The following is a 15,971-nucleotide window of genomic DNA, read 5'->3' on the forward strand; positions in this document are numbered from 1 at the left end:
TAGACCCTTCTAAGTACAGAAATCATTCAGAAAGGTCTTGGGAAGTCTCAACAAGATCACCATGTATTTGGTTCTTTCTTTCATTTTATTTTCAATTCTGCAATTGGACACAAGAGTATCTTTAAAGCACCAGTCCTCCTTACTTTGCACATTAAAATCCCTCCCTGGAATTGGAACAGGGAGACTTGCAGTGGGGTTCTGACCTTGTTCTTTCAATAAGAAATGTAATGCTAATTAAGTTGTTGTTTTTTTATAAAATACTTTATTAAGAATAATAAGAGTAAACAAGGTTACAAAAATACCAACTTTATTAACTAATGAAGATGTTAATTACAGAAGATTTGTATTACAAGTTATAACCACAGTGTTCCCTTTTCATTAGGCATTCTGCAAGTTGTACTTAATGGGAGCATTATTTTTCCCACTTAAATAAGAAAAAAATACTTTTATCATACACTTAACTCCACAGGTAGCTCCCTGAAGTTAGATTCCATGCAAGAAAACACCATACATAAATGCCCAAGTGTATGTTTAAAAAGGAACACTGGAAAATTTTTGGGTGAAAAAGCCATGTCAGTTCCTGCCAGCAGCCCCAACATTCATAAACAGTAATATACCAGTGCACATGAGGGAGGGAGAAAATAATTGATAAGGAGACAAGCTAAATAACCAATCCAATAGGCTTCATATAGTCTTCATGGGGGTCAACTGGTTTACAACCAGCTTTCCAGAAGGATGATGACAAAGCCTCAGCTCCTGCTGACGTTGCCTTGGAGCTGAGTATCTGAGTACAAGGATCCACGTGGATAAGCAGTGAACAACTCTTAGGCCCTTCTCTTTTGATAATCACATTCACTGAATTCAAGGGACATTTTGCCTGAGTAGATTTTGACCCCCAGAAATATATTGGGACCCTCGTCTGAAAAGCTCTAACTCAAGTGAGTAGCTCTGTCAAGTACATTGGCATTGCCTGCAGGAAGGGATTGTAGAATGTCTCAGAGAATTTTCATCTTAAACTAGAGAAGAAGATTTCAGCAGTAGCAGCAAAAATCTAGACCAGTACATTCCCAATTGAGAGCTACATTTTTCTCTGAGGGTCGTGAGGTTTATGAGAAAAAGAGATAGAGGGAAAACTTTTTTAAGGGAAAAATGTTTTCTTTAATAAAGGGAAGAAGCGTTAGCCAGTTCCAATGCCCAAAGATAATAGTGATTAAGTTAGACTAACTTCAGTTGCACAAAACCAGTTCTTAAGTTTTAGTTCCAGAATTTTATATCCAGACATTACACCTTTCAGAGATAAAGGATTAGGTACAGCAAGCAGAATGAGAATGAAATTCAGTGGAGTTTAAGAATGTCGTCAGATAAGAATTTAGGTTCTGTACCCCTTATTCTAATCTGATTAAAACCACATTTATGAAGTAAAGTTCAAATCCTACTGAAGTTAATAAGAGATTTTTCAGCAATTTAGATGGGCACTAGATCAGGTTCCCTTGTTATAACAGAGAGAAAAATACTAAAACAGTGAAAAAAATATCTATAGAGTGTCCTTTTTTAAGAGAGTCCTGTAGTTATAACAGTTGCCTGGTACGGTACCATTGGTACCAACAAGAAATATTCACAGGAATAAATGAAGTACAGATTCATTACCACATATCATTATTCTTCTCTTCCCTTGCTCTTCAGGATCTCAGATGCCCTCCATTCTGAGACAGGGAGAGCAAAAGTACCTGGTAAGCAAGTGCATACAACTTGTTAAGTTCTGGAGCATCAACTCTGCACAATTTATTTTACTGAGGCACTGCCCAGAACAAACAGGTAAAAATCCTTACACATTGTCTAAAAAAACCCAGTATTTTTATCGTGTGTGTGTGTGTTTGTGTGTGTGTGTGTGTGTGTGTGTGTGTGCTTGTGTGTGAGTGTGATATATATATATAAAAATCACAGCCTTCTGCACAGCAGAAGCTTATAACTAAAATATTTTAGGATTCAAATTTTTTAGATAGACATAACAAAATTCCTGCAAATATAATACAGTAAGCACATAACAATTCTTAGAATACAAAGAGTGAACATGGAATTGTATATTTTATCCACATTCTACTTGTGGCTGAGAACAAAACTCACTTGGAGTTTTTTAAAAGTCTTTCTTAAAAATGTAATCCTTTCAATAAGATATGGTCAGTATATACTTAGTATGAATGCACTCTTCACCTACGTGACAATAATTGTGTAAATACAACAGGCTAAATCCTGCCCTCTTTTAGGCCTGGTAAGTAAGAGAAGCCAAAGGGAGCATGAAGCCTTCAGAGGTGGCCAGAATAGATTGAGACAGACTGTCTGCATAGCATCCACAACCTTGAATCTGCTGTACAGAGAAGTCACATCTTGTCCAAAGAGACTATTTACATCAGGAGGAATTTCAGAAGCTCTGCTTGCTGAAACACTTCTTCCTATGTGCCAGTAGAGTCCGCTGGATATGTGACACAAATCTCAGCAAGCCAAACCACTTAGGCATGGGCTGAAACTCATCCCAGCTCACCAGATGTAAGCATACTCGAGTCCCACTGAAGTCAAAGTGCACTGCTGAAGGAAATTTGGTGAGTCAAGACAAGGCCTGTCTCCCAAGACATCTCCCCTGAAGTGGTTGCTTTCTGACAGGGCAGGATTCGACCCTGCATCTTCTGCCTGAAATGTCCTTTTGTAGGTCTACACCATGGTGTCAGCCTCGTGGCTGTGCAATTAGATATGAAACACAGACCAAATACTACTGGAAACATTTACAATTTACACAGTCGCAAGTGAAGTAACAGTGCTGTTACTAATGCAATTACACGTACAGTAGTAAAACTAACAATTGGATATATGTCGTATCAATTTTCCAGAAATTAAAGGGTAATCAGTGCCACTTACAACAACATATTTGTACAATACTTCCAGACATAAAACTAAATGCCTACATAGAACAAGCATGTTTCATAGATGATGATTTTTTGTTCCCTTTCCCTATCAGCATAAAAGAAAATGATTGTCCTATATATAGGCAGGAAATGAGCAACTAAACTATCAGTGATGTTGTCCATATTAAATACAAGATCATATCAATCTCTACAATTGTTTTATTATCCTGAAAGGAAATATACAAAGGATATAATTTTATCCAAATCTAGTTAAGGTTTTATTAAAGTTCTCAAGTCTCTGAAAACCCATTATTGTTTAACTTACTTTTCCCAGTCTTAAGTCTCTCAGCTAGATTCAACTGTTCTTTTTCTTGCTGTAAATGCAGAGTTTCACGAGGTAACTAGAACCAACTGTTTGTTTAGAAGATTTGGGCATATTTGATTTTAATTTCTTTTAACGCCCAAAGTCTTCAAATAACTAATGAAGATTACTTTTTCAAACCATACGAGATGCTGTCTTTAGCATTGAAAATCCACAATTATTTCTGGGTCAAACTTTAAAGAAATTATCAATAGTTTGCTAACCAAAATGGGGCCTGAGATGTCTGTTAGAGGACCACATAAACAGTGAAGAAACCAAGTGCAGAACTAGAGTCTGTAAGCTATGTAAAAGAAAGGAGTAGTGACTTCTATGAGAACTCTGCTTATGGCAGGCTTGTCAAAGTCCATCAATAATGAAAAGACTATTTACTAAAGATATTATTTTTTAATAAAATACTGAAATCTTTGACCTCTTATAAGGGGGAAAGAAAAATATGATCATAAATGCTGTCCTTGACAGATGCATATATCTCTCAGTAGGGCTTTTGTTATATATGAAGAGAAATATATGGCTCATAGAAAGAATAAGATGTGTTAAGTAGAACTATAATTTGTTTCTCCTTCTAAGATAATCTGAAGAGCAGCATTAAGGAGGTCATATGATCTATTTCTACAAAACCATTTATCATCCAGTAATGTCTTTGCAAAATTGTTTATCCATTCAAGTATCTTCAGGAGATATGTCACCATACTTGCATATACTGTAAGTCGCTCCAACATTTATAAAACAACACTGATAGACAAAAAACACCAAAAACACCCATAAATATTAAAAGAAGCTCAACAAACTTGACTATCAAGTACTTTAAAAATTGTTGATCTTTACATTACACATTAATTACATGCTGTCCAAAATCTTTCAGTAGAAGTTGTTGACTTTTTCAGGGTTTTCTGTAGGTCATCATAATCTTGTGTATCCACCGGGAATAATATGAGACCCGAACAAAAATCCCAGGACGATTTCGAATGGCACATCCACGGCCAGGAACAATGACACCAATTACTATCTTCAGCCTGTTTTGTTCACAAACCAAAGGACCACCATAGTCTCGCTAGGAAGAAAAAGGAACAGTGTGAGTGTCACTTCTCAAAATGCTTCAAGACATATCTCTAACCTGTCTACTGCTGAATGGTTTCTTTTGGAGGTGACAGGATGCACCAGGCAATAGTGTTCTTGCCACAGGACATAAACCAACTTCCAACATTTTTTTTTTTCATAAGCAGAACTTATGAGAAACAATGTCAGAATTGGCCTCTGACTTTTTGCTCCTTTCTGTGCAAATTAAGCTTTGTGATCCATCTTTTTGTGATTCTAGTGACTTCAGACTACCAGATTTTATTCACCTCTTTTAGCTACCTGAAAGCCTAATATTTTTTAATGTGAATATAAACTAGATGAGCAGAATGTGAGTTGACAGATAAACATCTTTGTTATGATGACAGGCTTTGCATCAAACACTACTGACAAAGTCAGGTTAATACCTTTCTTTCAGTCAATCATCTTGCCAGTACATAGGATGAGAATCTGTATGTACTAATAGGCAGTGGGAATAACAAAAATAATAAAAGGTAATATTTATAAAGCATTATTTAGAGAAATAACTTGCTAAAATTATATTTTTTGTTATTATGAATGAATGAGACACCAACACACTAGTTTATGAATTCTATGAAAATTTGGAGTACAACCACTGATATCAGAGTTAGATACAAACACATAGATCTGGGACTTGAACATAGACACCGCAGTTTCTACCCAGCTTAAAGGTGGACTGGACCCAGCAAACTCGCTGCAAAACTAGACAGCAAGTTCTCCTATCAGATAGTGAGGTATTGTTTGAAAAAATGAGAGCTGACAATTAGCATTGCATTCTCTCTGGATCACCAGAGAAACAACAATGCTTGACCTTTATTTGGTTTAGGATTTTTTCTGACTGACGGCAGACTAATTCCCACATGAACAATGAACTATGTCAGCGCCATCCGAGCGGCTCATAAAACACTTTCAGGAGTGGAGTTTCACCTGCCAATCTGATTTTGTTCCTCTGCCTGTTCTCTGCGAAGGAAAGTGGCTTCAAAGGAGAACTTAGGGAGCAGGAAACTGCCCTGTGATTAAGACTGATTGCTAATATTAATTCATTCCATTTCTTCTTGCAGGGGAAAACAAAGTGCAGGATCCCCAGCAGACTCCCATGCAGATGTTTCATTTATAAGCCTTGACAAGTCTAAGACCTCATTTACAATTAAACATTTCATTTTGAAGAAAATACTTTGCAACAAAAAATGATCCCATGGAATATTAATAACAAATGGAAGAGGCCTCAGCTTTATGAAGATGACCTCTGTTCCCCATGGTTTGGCAGTACCCTTGGGTAGGGAAAATTTTACTACATGGTTAATGTCGGTATTAGGAAATCAACAATTCTATTCCAGATAATAAATACTTAATAATGTTCATGACTTCCCTCCTTCTGATATCTGCAGATTTTCCATCAAAAAAAAGATTATATCTTCCTGTAATAAATTATTTATGGCTTTTCTCCTCAGATGCCTTTTCTCCATCATCAAAACTAGTGCTAAGCAAAACAACTGTACCAAACGATACGATCACTGAAGTAGTTCTCCTGTCCTCATCAATATGTTGCTCAGGCTCATGAGGCCAAAAGGCTCCAGCCATAAAAACCTCAGTACATTTTTGGATCTTTCTCCTTTCTTCATAACTTTATCACCTCTGTTGAGTACTGACTGTTAGGTATTTTGCATGCAATACCTCTTCTAAATAAGGAGATAAATTTACTCCAGCATTTGATTTCTGCTCAATCAAAACACTCAGCAATTGCTACCACAGAGCCCACCTTTGTTCTTAGTATGCAGAAACAAGTTTGTCTCAGTCTAGTGAAGTGTTTTATATATGAGTATATATAAGATTCCTGTAAATCTTTCAATGGTGAGGTAGCACAGTGAAGTTGAAGTAATTTCTGCACTCTGACATACAGTAGAAGACTTGTAACACAAATCATTTTCCAATGCAAAAGTTTAGTGCAACTAAAATAATTATATAAAACCTCCAGTAATTTAATTTTTTGAGGAAAGGAATAGCCAGGGTCCTAAAAAATGTGTTAGGAAATGCAATATTTACCTCACAAGGCCCAGCACCCATGGTTTCAGCCACAGCACAGATTTCAGACTCATTCACAGTAATCTTCCCTTTGAGATATTGGTTGCATTTCTCATTTCCCAAAATAAACAGGTTTGCTACTTGGAGAAGGCCATCATAGTTAACTACTACAGTTGAAAAGAAAAAAAAAAAATTTATTTTAGGGGAAAAAAGTGGTTCAAGATACAGTCTAGATAAACTTGTTCATGTAATTTCAGTCATTGTACTTTCTCTTCAAAACTCACATTTTCGTCTATCCCCATTGTTATCAGGCTTTTGAATTTTGGTTTTCTTATATTTTCTGCAAATGGGATTTGCCAGACATTTGTTTGGTTTTCATGTCTGTTCATGTCTGAGAATATCTGAACAACTTTTCAGTACTAGAATAAAGGGCTGGTAATTGGGCTTCCTCTACAGCTCACCACCAGCTTGCCCAGTCATCAAAGAAATCAGAAGAGCCTGGAAATGTTATCTCTCCCATCAGTGGAGGGAGGATTCTGCTCCCTGCCCTAAACATGAGTTAATGTGTAACAGTGCCTGCCATGGCCTAGGGAAGGACGTGTGACTTGAAAAATACTGCAGCAGAGTGAAGTTTTTCTCATTCTGTGCTGGCTCAGCTACCCTGAATGACTTTGTGCCTGCAAGGGCAGAGCCACAGCCTTGTGCAATCTCCATTCATCAGTGTGAAGGTCAGGAAGCAGGAGCCCTGTGGAGCTTACTCTTGTTCTACATGTCGAAAGACAAGCCTGTACAAGCTGCAAAGATAAATAAAGGGTCTGGACCTGCCCATTCTCTGCACAGCCATCAAAAGAAAATGCCAAGCTTGCCCTCCACTGACTTATTATCCTGTTTTCTTGAAAAAAATGGATGTAACACTTCTTCCTTCCCTGACCGGGATTCTGTGAGGATTATAATAAGTAGTGAAAAAAAGTATAGTACAAAGTCCTTGGATGACAGATGTTATGTATTTACTATATTACATAACTCCACAGCATTGCAAATTCCTTATCAGTTCTCTTAAGCTAAGCTTTCCTGTGATGCTGTGCTGTGCTCCAGCCTGATGTCCCTGTCCCCCAGACAGCCAATGCCCCCAGAGGATGGCTAATATGGGCATGCTGGGAACATCAAAGGCAGTCATTTGGGAGAGGGCTGGTACAGATTAATTGCCACCCACAAAGAAATGGCAGAGTGGTGGCTACGAGGAAGACAGCCTCAGAATTCCAGCCTAGCTTCTGCTCTGCTTCCAGGACAGTGTGAGTATATTTCTGCTGCTTACTCAGGGTCTGTGGCAAAACAACATTTGAGCACAGTAAATATTGGAGTAATTATTGTCAACTGGCAGCTATTAACTTTTTATCAACACATAATTAGCCAGATATAGCATTTACTAGACTAAATAAATGTCTGTTCTCCCACATATTTGTATTTTCTTCACACAAAACTGTGTTTAATAAACATTAGAAAGGTTGCGGTGTCAAGTACTCAAAAGTTAGGAAATTCCAGACTTGGGGTTGCCTGCGCATCCCTAGTTCACTGTTATTGTGTATGTTAATAAAGTCTTTGATTACATGTTTCTGTATTAGTTTTTCCACAGGGGCTTGCTTTGGATTACAGAAAGAGACTGCTCAAGTAGATGAATAAAGATTTGTCAAGAAACCCTGTTAACATGCTGCAGAGAAATTTTGCTTTTTTATTTTTACATGTAGATTGGTATTTTTCTCTAATTTACTCATTGAAATGTTTGAATCATTTTGCCTGTCCCTGAAACAACAACAACAAAAAAGGAGAGACCAGTGGAAAATATTTCATATTAAATTAACTTGGATAAAAGGCTCAGAGGTTTACAATTTTTTTTTTAAACAAATTTATATTTTAACAAGAAGTGTTGGAAAACTGTGGCATCAGGCAATACCCGCAGCCTCACCTATAATGACAAGAGGAAGTAAGTTGTCAACGTATTCATTTAGTTTTTAAAAATAGTTTCTTACATCCAGTGTATCCCCATCCATAAACACTGCAGCTGGTCTTCTCTGGAATGGTACATCCAGAAATGGGCAAGCGGATTATTTCTACAAAATTTGTCAATATAGCAGGTCTGAAAGAGGAAAGAAATAATAGATATAATGGATTTTACTTAACCTTCTAAAATGTATTTTAAAAATTATATTAAGCTTATTATAGACCAAAGCAATTAAAAACTGTGCCAATTATTTTCCTTTTATTTTCTTTGAAGAATATGATGGATTCTCCTACCTAATTTTTGTACTACAGCTGCCAACTGTCACAAAATTCTTGAAATGCTGTCACCACTTTCATGCTATTTGACTTGGATTAAAAGTAAGTAGTGATGGCATTTCATTTGGATATATAGGTTTGTTAATATGGAGAAATTTTGAAAGCCTGTATATACATAGGATCTCAGGATCTCAGCTACAATCTGGTGCTTATTCTATAAATTAAAACCATATACTATTCCATGCGAGTACTTCATGAGTTTTCTTTAAATCTCCCAACAAAGCTAAATATGGTTAACAGGAAGAAAAATGCAGGTATGATTTCACAGGAGTAACATCTGTTTTCTGAGTAACATCAATGGGCCTTCATTTCTGTATATACCAAGTAAAATTTCTTTCAGTTGGAAGTTTACCCCATGGAGGCAGCATCTGTATTACTGGAGACAGTAGAGCAATGACCTTGCAAATCTCATTTAGGAAGAATCTCACCCAGCAGATGAAAGTCTCAGAATTCACAATAACAGCTACTAACCTGCTAAGTTTCAGCAAGACCAAATCTGACCCTGGGGGGCCATATACCAACTGGGAGATATTTCGGACTTGTCTGCGCTTCTCCTCTCCCTTTCCTTGGATATTATGGACTCCAAGCAAGGCTTTGTAGTCTTTCAAATCTTTGTACCTAAATGAGGCAAAGTTGGTTATGATTTTGCTGACTGTCCAATAAAATAAAAAACTAAAAAACTCTGCTTAATATAATTATGCTGGAAGATCTTAACTAATGCTCCTCAGCAGAAATGGCTTCATGCTGCCAACTGCTATTCCAAAATCAACATGCTTGGATGTAAGGTTTTGGCATGAAGCCATTACATAATTTTATCTCTAACTGTTACTAAAATCTTTTTTTTTTTTTTTTTCATAATAGAATCCAAACATTTAAATCCTTGGACAGTATGAACCTTTGAACTTTTTTAGATTTACCCAAGTTTTCTATTTTATTTTGTCCAGTTAAGCAGAAGCATGACATTATTCTTGTAAAAAGGCAATTGTCTAACCATGACACTTGGAAAATCTATTTATGCTTCTATGTAAAATAGCCAGGGCTATTTAGATTTACAGCAATAATAACAGAAAATACCAAGGTCCCACAGGCCTTTTATATCAGAAAAGCAGTGCTAAAGCCAAACAGGAGGAAAAACTGCTGCATTCAAGTTGAAGAAGTATTCTGCTGATAAGTTCCCAAAAATAGATGTATTTTAATATTGCAAAGTTACAGACTACTGTACCGAGAAGGGAAACACTGCCTTGCTGTAAGAACCCACTCTTCTTTTATCAAAGTACCACCACAGATATGCTTATTCCTGGAAAAAAAAAAGAAAATAAAAAAGGTTAGAAACACCCAAAGACACTGGTATCAGTTTCTACATAGTCAAAATGTTTAGAGTGTTTTGCTCCCCACACATTTGCTGGTGAAAAGTGGCAGACTGACAACATGGGGAAACTTTGCTCTGTCCCTTTGCTCTACAGTTTCAACACTTAACAGAAACATTACTTTGCAGAGCTTTACTCCAATGTGCAAAAACCAGAAAGAAAGACAAATTCAGTTACTCTGTTCATTTAGTGGTTTCAAAACTGAATTTGTAATAGGACACCTAATTTAAAATTAAAAAAAAAACAACAAAACAAGGACCAATTCTTTTTAACAGGAACTGGACTGAAACTTTCAAGCAAATCCCCAAACTGCCACCAGATGTAAACAACATTTGGTCATTATTCATGTAAGTATTATTCAAAGCATTGACCTCAAGGTGGAAAGTTCCTATTTGATTACAAGCCCTAGGAGATTTGTGTCCCCACATACTTCAGTTGGAAACAATCTGCAGTGTATGACATCCTACATGTGATTATAGAAAACCTGAAGCATAATATATCAAGTAAAATTAAAGCAATTAAGCATGACAGTTCTTTAAAAAAAATTACTGTGGAATGTAGATTAATTAGTTTCCTTCTTTATGCCTCCAAAATCACATTTATTTTCTGAAGCTCTTTGAAAAGTGAACCAGAATTGTCAGCAATTTGGGAAAAGCTTAAAATCTCACAATTTATAAATTCAAATCACACAAATGTTCAAAGCTTTGGAAAGAACTATTGCATGGATACCAGACTATATGTGGGGTTCACAGACAGCAGGATAATATAAAGCTTTGATTTTTATTTTTTTTTTTTTAAATCATATTTTGGTTGAGGAGCAAAATAGCTGATCCAAAAGGCTGGAGTCTTCTAAAATGTAGGTTCTAGCTTGTTTTATTATAAAAATATCACAGTCAGGAGTATAACTATGTTCTTCCATATTATGTCTGCATCACTTATTATGTTATACAGAATTTCATCATCTGCTTTAGAAGATTCTTTAGTACACATAGAAAAGTTATTTCCTCATTTGAGAGTGGAGCAAATTTAGAGCCGGTTCCACGAAACAGATGAAATCCATTTAAATACACTTAAATACACTTGGTTACAGTATCTGAATTGGTTATACAAAAAAATTTCATTGATCAATTGAAGATTTAGGAATAGGAATAGTTTCTAGGTTTCACTTGGCCTTCACCATTCAGACACAGGAATTCCATTTCGGAGTGTACATCTAGGCTTTCTTGCAGAGAGGTCAGAAGTAATTTAGATTTTGTTTCAGACAATATTCCATTTGCTTCCTTGGTAACAATACAAAATAAAACTACATTTTTATGCCCATGTGTAATACTTCAAGATATATTTTGCTGCTGGAGTATTCCAGGAATCCCTTATTCATAAAAGGATCTGCAATCATTTAAGCACTCATGTTTCATAGAATTTTATTGCATAGCAGAAAATCCAGGTTCAACTACCCTAACAATAGCTATTTAAATTTTAGGCACCCAGATATAATTCACCTTATCTGCCTAAAAATTCATCAAATATCAAGGCTACTTTTAAAACAGTGCAAAGATTAACTTTGCCAGGGAGTGATTTGGCCCACCTATCTGGTTTCTCAGTCTAGGAATATAGTGATCTACCTTTAAAAATATCTTCCAGTGCACTTCCAACAAGGTTGAGATCTGATGGATCTCATAAGATGCAAAGGTTACCAGAGATGGGAAGAACACCTCCCCCCCACTCCCAAACTTGTCTAGCAATGAAGAGATGTAGCGAATATATTTTTTATCTTTTCCTTTCCTCCCATTTTTCATTTAATACCTCTTTTACAACATAGTGTTAAAAGAGATGATGAATAATAAGCTAATAGAATTGAGTTTACTTTAGTTTGGCCCAGCGGACAAATGACTTTTTAAACTTTTTTAATTTTTTTTTTATGATAGAAGACCCAGTGCTGATACATGAGCTATATCCTGTTATAAATTAATGATTCACACTTCCAGCTGATGAGTTATGAACCAGAGTAAAGAACATAGGAAATAGCCATTCTGTGTTCTGGCTTTTACACAGCAGCAAAGATCTGCCATAATGTAATACATGTGTTATACACAAGATGTATATGTCAGGGTCTTGTTTTACAGAATGAAAGGATCTCCATAGCTCCTACTTTCAAAGTGAAAATATTGATCTGAAATTCAACCTTTTTCTAACAGTCTCTAAAATAAACAGTTTAATGCTGAATGTGAAGCCAATGTAATAAAAAGGTCTGCAGTAGCTAATTGAAAGAGCAGAACAGGACAAATGCTTTGCAGGTTCATGTGTATAAGTTAATGAACATATAAACTATTTCACTAGCAGAGTGAATACTATGGCATCACCTGACAGTAGAAGAAAGCTGATTCTCTGCTTTTACAGAACTTAACTGCAATGTAGAAATAATCTTATTGTGGTCAACATTTTCTACAGTTCTAAACCAAATATCCTAGTAGTTGTATTGCCCTTCTAATCAAAGTGATAGTTACCTGTATGTCAAACTAACCACCCATCCTTCGTTAGTTTGTGTTGGGATTCCATTTACAACTCTCAAATGTTTTGTTGAGGCACAAGGAATGGCAGTATCTGAAAGCAGGTCCAGAGATCACATTTTACTAAAAACAGTGGTAGGAAACCTGCACAGTTGCATATAAGGACCACAAGAAGGACAATATTTACTATGCATTAACTTTCCTGTGCTAATGGAATATATTTCTAGGCCATCAAAACTACTTCAGTGAAACTGAATAGGTCTATTTAAATATCCATAGGGAATAGAAAATACATAAATTTAAATAGTTATTTGAGATTTACATAGTTAAAAAGCAAACATTGAAACTCATTACCAAATCTCACCACTGGCATGACAGTGAGAATAGATAAAGCAGTACAATAAAGCTATTCCCCATTTTTGTCTTGTAAAATTAATTTTGCTCAGTCAGTGGGTTTTTACAACTTTAACTAATCTTTATTTTGTTTCCCAATTGGAAAGAAATGTCTAGATTTAGAGGATAGTCATGCACTGCACAGTTCATACAAAAATTTACTTACCATCCAAGCTGGTTGTAGTAGGAGTTGTATCACCTTCACCTAGACAGACAAACACATAAGATAGCCATAATACAAAATTAAAATACGTTTAAAAATTGAATAAAATTCAACAGCAAATGATATAATTTTAACTTCAATGGTTCACAGAGTTTTAAACTTTATTGATTTCTTCCATACACTGCAAAAGCAGTATTCAGTAAGGCTTAACAAGAGGGCCCAATTTTACTCCAATAAAATGAAATGAGAAATAAACATTTTGTTTGGAATGTCAAGCATTTTTCTTCTTGGCTGCATCCTGAAGACATCAGGCTGCCTATCATGTTCAATTTACATGCTTCATTCAAACAAGCAAATGCTGAAAAATGAAGTTATCACTTTTATATAAGATTTCAGGAACTATAGAAGTCGTGTGATTAAATACAAAGAAGACTGAAATAAATTCTCAATTCCTTAAAAAACTTTGAAAGATGTTTTGTTTATCAGCAAAAACTTGTTCTTACCAAAACATGTACCCTAAAATCTGGTTCAGTTCTTCCATCTAGTCCAATAAAAAAAAAATATTTACAAGTTTGCTTAAACCTGTTTCTAAATGTTTACCTTCAGTGACACGTACAATGACCCAGCATTATGAGCTACAGAGGTAGCTGCTGAAAACTTGGACAAGGAAAATTTAAACAGTCTCATCCAACTACATTTCCATCATTAAGAAAATATGCATTATATATAGTATATATATGTACAAACACATATATGCACACATATAGGTATATTCATATATATATAGATAGTTATATCCATAGTGAAATTTCTATGTGCATATATACACGTATGCATATATGTATGTGTCTATATGTGCATATGTGTGCATACATACGTGGATAACTGTATGGATGTGCATATATATTTATACAGTATTGTAATAATAGTGCATATGAGTTGCAATTGCAAAACTGGCATATTCCCACTCTGGTGTTTGATTGCAGAAATGTACCACTCACCAATTCTGGATACCCTACAAATGTTGCTGAGAATACGTCCTTGGATCCAAATAATGAACTCAGAATGAGTGAATTAAAAATATATTTCTTCAGCTATTATTCTTCATTTATATTGACATAAATAACCTTTTGCACAGTTTTGTTTACTCTTCACATAGATGCCAAAATATCACCTGAGATTTCAAATACCACTTTTAGAGATGCTGGAGTTCAGGCTATGAGGAAATGCAGCATATTGCCTCTAGGAATGAGTGTAACATTATCCTTAACCTCTAGAGATCACAGACATGCATTCAAAAGCCTGATTTACCATTTAAGTGTTCTCCCAGGACATACAGCAAAGTAACTTAGAAATAAGAATTGAAGAGAAAGATTTTGAACATAAATGTGAATTACACATTTCTCAGCATAAAACTATCTTTTTCTACTTGTCATCAGTTTATTGCTGAATTCCCTAGGATTCTTAATTCTGTTTATTTAAGCTATTTAGATTTAAACATTCATCTTTGGAGGCATGATTTTCCTAATTCTTGCCAGGAGTTAAATCATCCCATAAACATCCGAAAGTAGAATCTAATCTTTATAGCACATATACACTTCAGCATACATACAGTGAGTTATCTTAACGTTACAAAGACAGATCACACAAAGAGTCTCTGAAGCTTGTAGCCCAGAAGATAACTCTGCTTGGGTTTCTTGAGGCCACAGCCAGCATTCTGACCACTAGACAATTATTTGTCTCTGTCCAACCCTCATTCAATAGCTAGATCTGTTGGAAAATGTTTGACCATCTGTAATAGCCCCTTTGTGCTCCTGCTGCATAAATAAGTCTTGAAATATCCAAGCTGGTCAAGGAAAAGAACCCCTCGTTCATATATTGCACAAGCAGCTTCTGTCTGCTCCTTCTCAGTCACGCATTCTTGATGGAATCACACATTTTCTGCTGCCACAAGTGACAATAGGAAGGTGTGCATAGGAATGTGACACCGTGGTCTCACTGGGACTGCACAGCTGACAATGCCAGCAGCGTGCCAAGTACTCACATCGAGAAATAGGGCAGTAATCCCAGGGAACAAGAGGATCATCTGTGTAACACCAGGGACCATGAAAATCATCATCTGGATTGCGGCAATAGTTTTTCTTCAGTTTACTAACATCTGGTTCTCTGAATATTTGTATATGCCTACAGGGGAACAAAAATTCAAAGTGTTGAAAAGCTTTATTCTATATCCCAAATTTCCAAAGGTTAAATGTTGCTTTCAGCTGATTGAGAAGCCTACAGGTCAGGGTTTAGGGCTGGTTAAAATCAAAGAGAAGGTGAGACCCCCAATATTTTCTGGATCTGGGTCCAACTTTCCTCTGGTTGGTATTTTAAGCACTGTGTCCACTGGACAGCTGTGAAGCTTCTAGATCTCCCACTCAAGCTAAAATCTCTAGATACCCTCAGGAGGGATCATTATACTGATTAGAAGAGTGCCTGTGATGCCCTCAGCAAATCTGCAGGCTTCTCTGGGGAGCACAGGTAACCTGGGCTCCAGGTTAACAGCACAAGGGAGCATTGAATCTACAAAGCTGAATCCAAGGCAAAAGAAAGGCAAACTAAGAAAATTAGCAAGGATGAGCAGCAGGCAGGGAGAAAAATGAATGTCTCAGACAGACTGAAGAGATAGGTCACCTAAGTTGCAAGCCTACATGAAGCACTTTAGAGGTGAAATTTTGAGGCCAAAATCTGAAGTGGAGGGAGATGTTTATTTTTGTCTTGTCAGATACAAGGATACAGGCTTCTTTAGTTACAGCTGTACTGCTCCTT

General features: G+C 36.1%; 1 protein-coding gene across 2 annotated transcripts in view; it reads right to left on the reverse strand.

The window, feature by feature from the left end:
* Positions 1 to 239: 239 nt before the first annotated feature.
* HGF (hepatocyte growth factor) overlaps positions 240 to 15,971 on the reverse strand; it is a 57,394-nt gene continuing 41,662 nt past the window's right edge. For both annotated transcript variants that reach the window (XM_088165879.1, XM_088165878.1), the window contains exons 11-18: positions 15,205 to 15,344; positions 13,164 to 13,202; positions 12,602 to 12,698; positions 9,953 to 10,027; positions 9,202 to 9,348; positions 8,424 to 8,530; positions 6,418 to 6,563; positions 240 to 4,330 (exon numbers count right to left, since the gene is read on the reverse strand). In XM_088165879.1, the coding sequence (XP_088022005.1) occupies positions 4,160 to 4,330; positions 6,418 to 6,563; positions 8,424 to 8,530; positions 9,202 to 9,348; positions 9,953 to 10,027; positions 12,602 to 12,698; positions 13,164 to 13,202; positions 15,205 to 15,344 (922 nt within the window). In that variant the 3' untranslated portion in view covers positions 240 to 4,159. The remainder of the gene's footprint in view (positions 4,331 to 6,417; positions 6,564 to 8,423; positions 8,531 to 9,201; positions 9,349 to 9,952; positions 10,028 to 12,601; positions 12,699 to 13,163; positions 13,203 to 15,204; positions 15,345 to 15,971) is intronic.

Source organism: Sturnus vulgaris, chromosome 5 (genome assembly GCF_052056855.1).
Source record: "Sturnus vulgaris isolate bStuVul1 chromosome 5, bStuVul1.hap1, whole genome shotgun sequence".
NCBI lineage: Eukaryota > Metazoa > Chordata > Aves > Passeriformes > Sturnidae > Sturnus > Sturnus vulgaris.